This window comes from Euprymna scolopes, chromosome 2 (assembly GCF_053919585.1).
Source record: "Euprymna scolopes isolate OS-2025 chromosome 2, ASM5391958v1, whole genome shotgun sequence".
In the NCBI taxonomy this organism is placed as follows: domain Eukaryota; kingdom Metazoa; phylum Mollusca; class Cephalopoda; order Sepiida; family Sepiolidae; genus Euprymna; species Euprymna scolopes.
Window position 1 is genome coordinate 197373966 of NC_136483.1, and position 14704 is coordinate 197388669.

General features: G+C 34.2%; 1 protein-coding gene across 1 annotated transcript in view; it reads right to left on the reverse strand.

The window, feature by feature from the left end:
• The window catches only part of LOC145301378 (ceramide kinase-like), a 102214-nt gene that overhangs the window by 16894 nt on the left and 70616 nt on the right, over positions 1–14704 (reverse strand). Inside the window, exons 5-7 of the mRNA XM_080144570.1 lie at positions 13990–14135; positions 7862–7936; positions 6486–6632 (exon numbers count right to left, since the gene is read on the reverse strand). Coding sequence (XP_080000696.1) covers positions 6486–6632; positions 7862–7936; positions 13990–14135 — 368 coding nt within the window. The remainder of the gene's footprint in view (positions 1–6485; positions 6633–7861; positions 7937–13989; positions 14136–14704) is intronic.

Sequence of the window (14704 nt, forward strand, 5' to 3'; positions counted from 1 at the left end):
TTCATTTTGGAACGGCCCTCGTATAATATATATATATATATATATATATATATATATATATATAATTATATATATATATATATATATATATATGTGTGTGTGTGTGTGTGTGTGTGTGACAAGAAAATAAAGTGACAAAAATAAAAATTGCATTATTTATTTCATAAAAAATTAACAAACAAGAAATATTCAAATTAAACTATGAATTTTGAAAATGTTTCTAACGTAGCAATTTCAAAGTTTTCATTTTTATGCTAACTAGCAATTTCTACAACAATTTTATCCTTTTATCTTGCGAGTTATCACTTTTTGAAAGTTTCATTTTAATACTCCATGGAATAATGGAAAATCTTTCATTATATTCCTTGTCTTAAAACTTTTAATAAATAACGTAAATTTTTATTTTTCATGATTATATTTTTTATATTAATGCTCTATTTATACATCAAATACCCTTTTATCTCTATTTATATTATTCTTATAAGTATATATATATATATATATATATATATATATATATATATATATATATAATCAGCTGTCTCATCATTTTCATCTTCAGTCAACTATGACAAATTGGTGACAGGTCATGGGAAAGTAATTCGGATGGGAAGAAAATGGCTTCCAGGAATATTGAAAGAGATATGCAAAGGTCATTGCGTACAAATGTTTTTACTGTTCGGCATAGAAGATGGCGAAAAAAAAAAGAAAATCCGTCATTCATTCTCGCCCAGAAAAATATTTATGCGTCATGCTAACTGTGAGTGTTCAAGTTTTATATAGACGTTGCTCCGTCGAAGTATGGTCTATTCTGATCAGTGCATCAATTTATGAAGGTTCGACAATTCGAATTATGAGATGGAATTGAAGAAGTGTGTTAATATGTTGTTTGTTTTAAACGTTTTTTTTACTTTCACCAAAAATCGAAAGTTTTCTGGTTCTTGTAATAATGCTATGAACAATTCATCTTATATATATATATATATATATATATATATATATATATATATATATATATATATATATATATATATATGTGTGTGTGTGTGTGTGTGTGTGTATATATATGTATATATATGTATATATATATTTTTTTTTAAAATAAATAAATCATTACATAGAAAATCATTTAAATGATGAAGTACACAGATCTTTCAATGGTAAACCTAATAAATAAATGTATTACGGGGTGACGGTGGCTGAGTGATTAGCAACAAGGGCTGAGGACCTGGATGCGTTGAGATCGAATTCAGTTCGTTCCAGAGAAATACTACCATCAAACCCACACCGGACTTTTAGTCTAACTTTCTAAAAAGGGTTCTTGAATACAAGTTTTTTCGATCCAAGATTATTTTTGTTACGCTACTGCAGTTCAGTCTGTCTTTGTTCGTACTGCCCCATGTACTGTTTATAACTGTATGTGCATATATATATATATATATATATATATATATATATATATATATATATATATATATATATATATATATATATATATATATATACATGACCTCTTGGCAGCCAAATTTTCGTACAAAAACGGATTTAAGAGCTTTCTGCATGTCTGAATACCCTTTATGTAAAATTTCAAATGTTTAGACCCAAAATTGGCTGAATAGTTTGATAGAAACCGCAATGGTCAAATCTTTTGAACTTTGACCCCTTGCCAGCCAAATTGTCGGCCAAAAAACGGATTAAAAAGCTTGCCCTATATCTGAATACACTTTACGTAAAATTTCAAACGTTTAGACCAAATATTGGCTGAGTAATATAGTAGATACCGCAGAGATCTTTTTTTAAAACTTTGACCCCAATTCTGACTCCTTAACATTTATTGTTTTGGGATCACATCAAATTAAAAAGTTTGATCAATGTCTAAGTAACCTACATCTAAAATTTCAAGTGTTTAGATCCAAAATTGGCGGAAGAGTTTGGTAGAGTTTTCAAATATAACATTGTTGAACTTTGACCCCTTAGCCAAATTTCTGGCCGAAAACTTATTAAAAAGATTTTTCCAAATCTCAATACTCCTTATGTCAAATCTCGAGTCTGTAGACTGAAAGTTGACAGTAGTTTAGTAGGGAAATGTACACACACAGACAATGTCAAGATTATAGATATATAGATAAATTAGTTCTCGGAAAATACCAGTCAGCTTCATAGCCGATTGTCAGTGTTCAGTTTAGAACTATTTTCATAACGGTTTGAGTAACAGAAAGTTATCAAAGCGAAATAAATATCTAAAGATGAAATTATTATGTAAAAATAATTGCTAACAATTTTAATTAGGGCAAAAGAAATTCGATAACAAAAATAAACATGGATGACTACGTGACAGAGATAAAAAAAAAATGGCAGTGTGGTGATACGTGTCGATGATTTCATTAAGAGAAGGGTATGATTTTTGAGACACGTAGAAATGAGTCAAGAGTTGGCAGTTAGAGTTGAGGGTCGACATTCTGTAGGCAGAGGGGGAGAGAGGGTTTACTGACCATAATATTTCTAAACAAGGGAGACTGTCGGAAAATGCTGGCAGTAAAAATGTTAGACTTATGTTAAGCTTTACAATCGGGAAATATCGGCAAATACAACAGAGACTTCGGTCGTCCGTCAAATCAAGATCAACCCAAATAGATAAGGTATGTTTCACTATTAGCTGATGTTAATCCCCACCCCAAAATAACTGTACCCGTCCTCTATTATTATAAATACCGTACGTCATGTTAAATTTCCTGTTTATACACGCATCACTAGAAGATCACACATACACTTCAAATATATACACACACAACGTCTTAGAAAAAATTAAATTTATCACACGTCAAACAGAAAATGGATACATCCATATATACTCGTAAACATATGAACACATCATATAAACGACTGTATTTCATTTTAATTTCAATGAAAATTACTTTTTAGCTGCAGTTTGTGTATCTTTATACAAGATGGAGTTTGTGTATCTTTATACAAGATGGAGTTAAAGTGTATCTTTATGCAAGATGGAGTTAAAGTGTATCTTTATACAAGATGGAGTTAAAGTGTATCTTTATACAAGATGGAGTTAAAGTGTATCTTTATACAAGATGGAGTTAAAGTGTATCTTTATACAAGATGGAGTTAAAGTGTATCTTTATACAAGATGGAGTTAAAGTGTATCTTTATACAAGATGGAGTTAAAGTGTATCTTTATACAAGATGGAGTTAAAGTGTGGACACCGGATGATGAGATATTTGCCATTTTATTAAGTGAAAAAAAAAATCAATATTTTTAACAACTTATTAAATCAAAAGGATTAGTTGAAAGACATTTTCTTACTTAGAGTTAGAAACATAGTCATTAGAACTTTATCGGCTTCATTTTCTAAGCAAAATAGTAAACAAAAATCACATACCAAATAAATGTGTTTTCATAAAATCTTATTTGAATCACTTAAGTATTCCTTTTGTAAATGATTTGAATGTGAAAACTTATATTTTTACCTCGAAACTGTTAACAGCTCCTGATAATCTTACACACAGTATTCCAAAAGACAAAAGACGTGTTACGTCATGACAACCACGTGTCGATAGAGAAAGTGAAAGATCAGCTACTTGTACGGGAAACCCAGAAGATAGAATATCTGATTAATAAGCTAAAACAAGAGCCTGGTTAGGGTGAGGGTTAGGGTTAGAAAGGAGAATAGAAGGTTGACCTTGGATTTATTTTCAGTAGCTTTGTAACTCTCGCTTCCCTAGTCCTCACATTTCATGGGCAATATTTCTGACAAAGGGGGAAGAATTGATATTTTCCGGGTTGAAATCTATCCATCTAACACTTATCATTGGCTGAAAAAAATTTTTTTTTTTATCTTGAAATGGTTATTTTTAGGTCCTTACATCAAGCTTTCTGCATTGTCTGGAGCGATTATAAAATAACTTTTATACTAATTGTTAATAATGAGAACTTGAACATTAAAACTTGGGACCTGAGTTTAAACGTCGCCCAATTCCGCCACATGTCAGTGGGCCAGCATCCCCCAACTCATCGATTCAACTTTGACTTCCAATCAGTGATTGACTTCTGGAGTTCGTTAGTCAAGCCAAGGATTTGGGAGTGATTGTGCATTCCACATATTCACCCTCTGAACTGCATCACCGCTATTAACAAGAACAGGATTGTCTTGTTCCCCATGCACTGTTCATTTGGTTGTCTCACTCCCTCCATCTTCCTTCCCTACAAATAATTATTATATATAATTTATACAGTATTCAGGCCACATCCTCTTATTACGTGAGGGACGTCCAGCATCTCGAACGGGTTCAGCGCCTGGTGACAAGAATGGCGGCTGGCCTTATAGTCTATCCTATTAGTAACATATAAGGGTTCTAAATCTTTTTCCCTTGAGCGCTAGAGGCAACCTCATCCTCGTCTACAACATCTTTCAGAGACGGTGCGGTCTGGACTGGGACCTGTTCTTCACCCCTGCTCCAGATCCTGGACTCCGTGGGCACGCGAAAAACGCGAAAAACATTTGACGGTTCCGGAGGCTTTGACGCCAAGTGTATATGTAGTATCCAGTAGAATTCCCCATCTCCAGTTAGAACAAAATAATCAGAAAATTAAAAAAAGATGAAAGTACATCGTTCATGACATTATATATATATATATATATATACTAGCAAAAGTACCCGTCGTTGACTGGGTTCAGAAACAGCCTACAGAAAATGGACTCTGATTTATGAAAGTATGATAGGTTATGAAAAGTAAGGGTTGTAAAGAGATAGCTTCGAATTTGGGGGTATCAAAACCAAAGCAAAATATGATGAAAGTAAAATTAAATATGTAAATCCCATAATTTATTATACCATACCTGTTCACACTGAAAAACATCACAATATTCTGTCGATCTATATTAAAAAAAACCTTGTTAAATTTTGTGACATATTTCCATTTTATGGAGGTCAGGCGCGAACGAACACCCCATAATTTTATTATACCATATTTCTTCAAACTGAAACATAATTATCAAAGTATACTTACGTAGATAGATATGAAAAGTCTTTATTAAAGTTTGCGCCTATTTCAATTCCATGGAGGCCAGGCGCGAACGCAGACCCATAATTTTACTATACCATCCCTATTTAAGTTAAAACATACTTATCAAAGTATTCTTATGTACATCTATATTAAAACACTTGTAAACGTTTTTTATTTTTTAATTTTTAAATTTTTTTATTTCCATACTTTGTGGGGCAGGCGTGAACGCAGGCCCCACAATTTTAATGAACCACCAGATCAAACATATCCATTCTTGTGTCTCGATAGATCTTCTATCATTATATGTAATCAGTTTTTTAAAATAGTCAACCATACAGGAGCCTATTCCTGACCACACACACACACACACACACACACGCACACACACACACACACACACACACACACACACACACACACACACACACACACACACACAGGTTTATATTTTAGATATAAGAGGTTATGTCCGTCCGTCACGCTTAACTTTGAAATGATATTTTAATCACTAAATGCACAGGTTGAATGGACGTATCTTAAAATTTCCTTCCTGCTTATTGTATGATGATCACGCCTCTGTCTCTGGAAAAATAGACCAAACCAAAGATTTAGGGAGGAGATCAGTTGGCTGTGTATAACATTACTAATCTTTGAAGCAAGATAGCAGTGAATGCAGTGTTCACTATATATAGTTCTTTGTATCAGTAAGTCCACATATAAATCATTTCCCACGTTTTTTGCGAACCGACTAACCATAATGCGAAATGAGCAAGTTACTGACGAAAAGTTATTATTCATAAATAACACGTTGTTATCAATTATTTTGATTGCGGACAAGACACACATATAACGAAGGCAATCACGGTAAAATATTCACAACAAAACTCGTATAGCTACAACCGCTGTCAATAAATTCCTTTTATTTATCTATATACCTACATCTAAGCAGAACTTCCGTGAGCGAAGTTTCTTTCCTAAAGTGTCAATCTACGGACACAGTACTACGGAATTGTCTCCCGATTGATTATAAACAGTTATTTTCAAGTCAAGTGTAAACAATTTCTTGTTGGACCAAAATTACATTTAAGTAACAACTATAATTGCAAATACTCTGTGTCTCATCATCCATCTGTCCAAGCTAATAATCATTAGCCTCAAGTGGCTTTAGGGCCTTGATAAGAGGTAAAAAACTAGTTCCTTTTTCCACCCTAGTTCCAATCCTAATTCCTTATTTTGTATCGATAAACTTACCAGATTGCCTCTTTAACAATTCATGTAAAAAAGGGAAAGTCTGTTAAGAACGAGAACATGAAGTCATAGACTCTGCTCGCTAGTAGATAAATAGATATGAAAAATGCTATATATACAGAGAGAGAGAGAGAGAGAGAGAGAGAGAGAGAGAGAGAGAGAGAGAGAGTAAATGTTTTAACAAAGCAAACGATTAAATGCTGTTCGATGTACGTACAGAAATATTTCGCTCTTCCCAAATATTTTTTGGATAGACTTGATTTGATGAGGTCACCAGGAAAACCGAAGCCAAAGACGAGAATCGAATAGGCACACAGTTTGCCCTCTTGGTGGATGCTGTATAAACTGCTGCTCGTTCGAAAACCTTCAAGAAAGAAATGAAACACACAAATAGAAACAGGTGAAACCACAGAAATAAATATAGCCTAAAAATTTATATATATATATATATATATATATATATATATATATATATATATATATATATATATATAGTCTTTGAAATCCTGCTTTTCTTTTCCTCACACTTACATCCCACTCCCACTTAGAGATCGATTAGCTTGTTCTGGGTTCAAAACAAGCCGGCAAACATTGGATAGTCTATTATTAAGAGACGGTTGGAAGGGTTTTACTAACCAAATATTTTTCCACACTCCTCATTTTATTCCAATTAAATTCTTACATATATGCATATTTATGAGCAATAATTTTATCATTTGGGATCATCTTAAGTGAAACAACCTCCAGTTTAAATGTGGTATTATGGTGACTGAAGTGATTCTAGTTAAGAGTATGATAGGCATTTTATCATTTTAGACTTAACATGACCAACGATCATCATTGCTCCACATTTATTATGACCTTGTGTATAATTTACGTGTATTTGTAATTTGATGTATTTAAAAAAAATATTACCCCCCCCACAAAATAAGTATCCGTTCTAATATTACACTTCATCTTTTCTGTCTTCGCCAATGAAAGAGAAATTCTTCTAGACTGAGACAATCTCTATTTTTGTCACGATTTAGATGCTCTTTTTTTTTTGAAAAAATGGACTCGACCTTGTATCTTAATATGTAAATAGTTATTATTCATTGGATGTTGGCAACCTTCACGTCGTTCCTCCTGTAAGTAACTGGTTCTAAAAAGAATTGAGTGAAAAACAAATAATCGAACCAGTCACGACTCGACGATTCATACGAATTTAGCATTTCTTCAGAAGCAGTTCATTTGATCGATTCGATAATATAATTATCGATTCGCTAAAAAAATATCGATTCGCTAAAAAAATATCAATTCGCTAAGAATTTATCGATTCGATAAAAAAAATTATTGATTCGATAAATAATGATCGATTCGTATAAATAATGATCGATTCGTATAAATAATGATCGATTCGTGTAAACCCGCATTCATACTTGTTTGACCGACCTGATTCTGCAATTGGTGAACCAGGTATTTACAGGAGGGATCACGTGAAAGCTGCAAACTATCATAAATAAAACTCATGCTAAAGAGACGCCTGGGTTCGAACCTTGCACGCCCAGTCCGCCTCGTAATCCGCTTTAACGCGTAAAGTAAATGATTGCTAACCTCGAACGATGTGTAATGCCGCTGTGGTTGGTTCTCGGATACCGTGAAGCATTTTCGCGTAGATATTTCCAGTTCCTGTCAAGAGTAAAAATAGATGCAGATGTTTCAGTGAAGACAAAATTACGAAAATTTAACAAACGAAATGAAAAAAAAAAAAATTCAACAATTAAAAATAAAGATAAACAAAAGGTTATCTTTTAATGACATTTATTTTCACATCGTCATAAAAATAATAAGTTTCATTTGATTTGAGTTCATAACGCTGTAAGTGTTTCTTGTCGAGTAGAGAGCAGGAGCATTATAGAAATCCCGTTGCCAAAGTGTGGGCGTTGATCTAGAATTTAGTGTTTAGAGTACAGGCGCCCTATTCGAGTTCTATATCCAGAGTAATGTTCTTTTTTCATAATTTGACAGTCGAATCAGTTTTCAAAATAAGAGTTTTTGACTTGATTTCTGTTTCCAGAGTGTTAACATCTAGCTTAAATTCCATGTTTAAGTGTGAACATCCAACTTGAATTCCATGTTTAGAGTGTGAGCATTCAACTAATATTCCATGATTAGAGAGTGAAAATCTAAATAAAATTCCGTTTAGGGTGTGAACATCCAACTAGGATGAACATTCATTCCAAATAGAATCCCATATTTAGGGCGTGAACATCCAACTAGGATTCCATATTTAGGGTGTGAGCGTCCAACATTCGATATTTAAAGTTGACATCCGATATAAATTCGATGTTCAGAGTGTGTGCAGCATCCGCGAAACTTTTTCTAGAACATGGCTGTTTTACTGGAGTTCGCTATTCATTTTGTGAGAATCCAACAAAATCTTATTTCCAGAGTGTGGATTTTCGACTAGAGTTCTGTGGCTAGAGTGCAGTAATCGAATTTGTGTTCGGTGGTTGTTTCTAGAACCTGGCATGTGTGGTACTGGGGTGTCGTAATATGCTTGACTTGATACGTCTCGCAGAATTTTCTGAACTCTGTCGAGGTGGACTGTGTAGCGTTGTCGCTAACCAAACAGTCTACAATCCCAAACCGAGCAAACAATTCCAATAAAAAATTTGTCGTTGTTGCCGTGGTCGTTTTTTTGCATCTTGGTACCTCTGGCCATTTAGAGTAAAAGTCAATTACTATCAACAGCGGAGTTACTATCTTTAAGAGCATATTTGAAAAATTGACCACATCCTGTCTGCTCACCCTGCTAACATGCACATACAATCTTAGTTTTTTTGTTTTCCCCCGTAAAGTGACGTTTGTAATTAATTCACCTTCAAAATTTACCATTAACGGCCGCCGTCCTTCTGTTAGTTTTTAACATAGTCGGCTTTCATAATGTTTTCCACGTTTAGGATTTATTACTGAAAACTCCGATCCACTGTCTAATTGGAATTTAATAGCCTTGCCGAAAATGTTAACCGTTACATATTTGCGTAGATTTTCATCTACGACGTCCTTAGTTTTGGTTTGACGTACACGGCTTCTATTCTGAGTTTTCCGACAGTGCGAACTTTTATGACCGATCTTATTGCATAAATGGCATATTTTTGTTAAAAATGGGCAATACCTTACCCAATGTATTTCACCACATCTGAAACAAGCGCTCGGTGCTTTTAGTTTTTTTTTTGAGTTTCGGTGTTAATGTCTGTGTGCCATTTCGACGGGTTTTTCTTAGTTACTTTTTTATATTCGCGATGCCTGCTTCGACATTTCTTGCATCTTTTTTTTATAATTTCTACTTTTTGGCAATCCTCAGTCAATTTTTGAAGTGTTAAAATCGGTTCATTTTCTAATTTTGTAAGGACTGCGCCTGATTTCCGCATCTTTTCCGAGGTTAACCCTTCCTCAAACACAAGACATTTAAAACTGTCTGCTGTTAGTTCAGACAACTTAAAGTCATCACAGTGTTTGTTCACTACAGCTGCGTAGGTGGCAAAATTGTCATTATCGTCTTTTACCACATTCAAACATCTCCAACGCTTATGGAAAAGAGACGTTTTCGACGAGAAAAGTTCTGTTTACAAATTTACCGTCTCATTGAATGATGAATCTGCTGTTTTCCGAGGCAAGATGTAGTCGACGAATTTATCATGCTCAGCCCTTTCCAATTTTTGTAGTAGAAGTCTGGTTTTCTTTTGATCAGACCAGTTGCTGCAGTCAATATTTAAAAAAATCTTCATTACGCCGAAAATACGCTGCGAATGATTTTTCCTCTTCCTCGTATTTAAAATTGTCTATCGCGGTCCATATTGTCTTCTGAGAAAATGCTGAATTGCTTTCCACGTTCGCATTATTTTTAACAATTTCTGTAAGCAATTCCTCTGTTCGTAATTGACGTTCGGCTGTTTTTGAACTTCCTTTTGAAGTTCCTCGGTTCGTATTTGACATTCCGCTAACTGTTTTTGCAATTCCTTTTGCTGTTCCTCCAATTGTGACTGACGCTTTGCGGCATCGATATGCAACTTGGTCAACTGTTCCAACGCTACTTTCAATTCGTCCATTTTGCTTTGTCAGCATTAGCAATTTCAAAACGTGCGATGAATTTTACAAAACAGTTATATTCTTTCTTATTTCTTCCTCCAGGCAATAAAACGAACAGAAAAACATAAATATATAAAAAGTTCATTGCCTAAAGAAAAAAAAATGAAGTCTATATTTTTCTCCAGAGAAAAAAAATAACGCCCGATTTTAGCAGCGAAGACCACATGTGACGAATTCTTTTTCCAAAAGTATAAAAATTTACCTTTCTAAGTCGCGACGAAACTTTTTCTTTTTGCAAAAGTACAGCGCTATCTTTGAAAGTCGTGACGAACATTTTTATTTTCAACTCTTTTTTTTCCGTAATGATCTGCGTTTTTTTTAGTTACCGTGAACCTTTCAGTTGCAAGAGTTATGTTAGACACTTCCTTAGGCGTGATAACATTTGAGTCCGACGTCGTTAGTATTTTTAGAATACTATTTCAACGCGAGTATTTTTTTTTCAATGTTGTTACTGGTTTCGGTTTTAGTATGCTCCTTGAATCCAATGTCGTTAGTGTTTAGTTTTTTAGAACACTGTTTTTAAACGTGAGTACGTTCTCCGAATCCAATGTCGCCAGTGTTATAGCTTGCAATAAGCCACAAAGAAAACAGAACAACGGAATAGAGTTTAAACAATGTATTACTGGAACAACAACGTAAAACGGTTACAACTGAAAAGAGTAGTAACCGTCACCGAACAGGCGAGGGTCGCTTTGGTGTTTAATCCACACCTGGGATCAAAAGTTTATATAATGGATAGAACAGTCCATTTGGAGGTTGATTCCCTCACAACAGTTATTTTCTTTCGAAATCTTATATATAAACGGCTATATGTCTGTCTACCTGTCGGTCTGTCTGTCTGTCTGTCTGTCTGTCTCCATATTTTCAAACTCTATCTCCTCCAAAAGTAAAAGTCGCAGAGCAGCGCTAGAGAACTCAGATGATTGGATTTTTTATGGGTCGTTCTTTTGTGGGTCTTTAACTGGTTAAAATTGTTTTTAAGGATCCAAAATTGTTTTTAAGGATCAAAAATTATTTTTAAATGATCAAAAATTGTTTTTAAGGATCAAAAATTATTTTTAAGGATCAAAAATTGTTTTTAAGGATCAAAAATTATTTTTAAGGATCAAAAATTGTTTTTAAGGATCAAAAATTGTTTTTAAGGATCAAAAATTATTTTTAAGGATCAAAAATTGTTTTTAAGGATCAAAAATAGTTTTTAAGGATCAAAAATTGTTTTTAAGGATCCAAAATTATTTTTAAGGATCAAAAATTGTTTTTAAGGATCAAAAATAGTTTTTAAGGATCAAAAATTGTTTTTAAGGATCAAAATTATTTTTAAGGATCAAAAATTTTAATTTTTAATCAGTTCATATGCGTGTCAGGTTGGTACAGTAATAACGTCACAAACTTCGAAATATGAAATTTGGACGAATTAAAATATAAGATTTAAGCGTATTTTATCCAGGCAAAGCCGGGTGCCTCCCCCCCGCTAGTGAAACATATTTGTGAATAAAAATATACTTCTGTAACGTAAAATCGGATTGTTTTGTTGTCCACAATATTTGTTCATAACATTACATACAGATTTTTTAAATTATCTATTTGATCTTCGTATGTTATGTTACAGACAGGGATCGAGCTGTAAGCGGAACTACTTATGAATCCATCTTGGCCTCAGTTTTAAATAGACGCAAGCAATAACTATTCGGTTTAAGAAAAACTGAAACTAGAAAAATGGGACGACAATAAAGACTAAGGCAAAAAAAAGAAGAAAAAAAGAATAAGCACAAGAAGAGAAAGAAGAAAAAGAGAAAAATACAAGGGAACAAAACAAGAAAAGAAAAAACAAAGGAGGAAGAACAGAGAAATAAACGACGGAGAACAAATAAATAAAAAAGAAAACAAATGACTAAATTATAAGAACGAACAGAAAAGGATGATAAAGACGAAAAGAAAAGAAAGGATGAAAAACTAATAAGAATAACATAAAATAAAATGGAAGAAACAAACAAAAAGAAAGAAAATGCATAAAAAGAATAGAAAATCTGTAGATGAAACGGTCAGACTTTTCGATTTTGAAGTTGAATAAAAATTAGTGAACGAAAACAAAGCATTCTTTACTACCCCCCCCCCTACTCAGGTCAGGCTGGGTTTCTCGTCAACTTATTTACGTTTCTGTTTTCTTCATTGTTTATGATAAAACAAGATACTCTTGATTTAGCACGACGCAGAAGGAATTGAGATCGCAACAAGTTAACTGCTATAAAAGATGCAAGGATTGAAAAACTGTTTTCTCTGCAATTCGAAAGATTTTTACAAGTTACGCATTTGTTGAGGTAGTAGTAGTATCGTATGGGTTAGACTTCAATACGGCTATTTTTTGCCAGTCTGATAAATTGTCTTTAGTTAGATGGGCTGTCGCATAACCTCCTTCCGTTCGGGTGTCGGATCAGATGGTTTGTATTCTTAGAAGTGGGGGACGGGCTTCCTTGCACTGAGCAGATTAGGAAGTTTATTTGTCTGCACGAAGGGTTACAACCAGATGGAATTTAGAGACTTCCTGAATTTCCTCCTAATCAATTTTTCTACACCTCCACAATGGGAATTTGTAGAAGTCGTCGTTGTCGTCGTCGTCATCATCATCATCATCATCATCATCGGTTTAACGCCCATTTCGGCGTTGGCTCTAACACATTAACTTCTAAAGTAATCTATCTCTATCCAAGTATATATTTCTTTCCTCTTTCACTCAGCTCCATTTTTATCGCTTCCTCTCATGTTTTTCCCCTATGAACTGAATTTACTCCCATCTCATATCTACTAATCTGCGACCAAGAACTCGAATTCATTCTTTCAATGTGACCATACCATCGAAATCTACTCTTCTGCACGCGTCTCCTTATACCGTTCATATTTAATCTTTGTTTGAGGTCATCAAAACTAAGTCTGTCTTCAAGACTCACGTTACACAACCATCGTATCATTCTCATATCATTTAGAATTTTAAATAAATGTACCTTTCGATTGTCATGGGAGGACGAACATAAGTATTGTAATGGACATGGACGGATGAAACCAGTTGACCTATTCAATTCGATTCGATCTATAATTGGATTGTCAGTTGTTATACCAACCTTAGTCCGTTTTATTGTCATTCTAGCAACCTCAGTACCTAATTAAACAATCGAAATCTTCTTTGTTGGATGAAATACATCCTTTCAGACATTACCTCCTCCCCTGGTGAGATAGGTTATTGCTGATCGTACCGAGGGTGGCGACGGTTTTGTTCCTGATTATTTTTACATCCAACAAGAGCGCTTCCTCGAGGAGGCGGTGTCCCCTCCCCGCCCCACATTTCGGTCTTTTCTTCAGATTTTATTGCAATGGGAAATCAGTAAATCCTGGATCATGGGCTGGACTCTATTTCTTATTTACTGAAACAATGATAAATTTTCAATCGAAACCAAAGCAGTTATCGAAATAGAAGGGCGTGAACTATAAAATATTATCTTTTTGGTGCAAATTGCATTTAAAATTCATGATTTACAAGATTGGTGTTGTTTGTAAATATAAAGACGAATACGTTTTGACTCTGATCAGTGTCTTACCTGCTGGAATGATTCCAATCGGAAGACTGCAAGGAGTGTGCCGCAGTGTATGGTCGTTAAAGTTGACCCCGACTTTGTTCTGTGTGTATCGTACCAATCCATTGACCACTTCAGACAGAAGACCATCTCCTCCGACCACAACTACGCTAGAAAAGAAACAAAACACACGTGTATATATCGGAGAAGATCAAATGAGCGCACCCCATTTTGTAATTGAGGAAAGGCAGACACATACGACGTCATGATTGGTTGGAAATATCACGTGGTAAGTTTGTAAATAGTTATATTATAATAATCGATGGATGACGAGACTATGTAATAGTTGACGACAGATCTTCGTTCTTTATGACTTCGTGCAATGAGGAGTAACTATTGAGGAATTAGGTTTGTCTGTTTTACGGCATATTCTGGAGTAATTTTATTTAGAAATAACACATGGTTCATTGTGAGCGATTTATTGGATGTAAGTTACTATTTTACCCATAACCAGGAGGGGGTAGTTATAAATTCATAGCTTTCCTAGAGGTATTATTGTGCAACTGGGCACAATGAATCCGACAGGACTTAAACACAGCATTGTCGATTCCATAGTCTGCAGTGTTATCCATTAGGTTGATCAGAAAAATGGGCGAGAAGACCGGATTTGTGACTAAAAATGGAAGGAGAAATAATTGAAGAAATGCAAGAATAGCAAAAGGTAGGGAGGGGCGAAAAG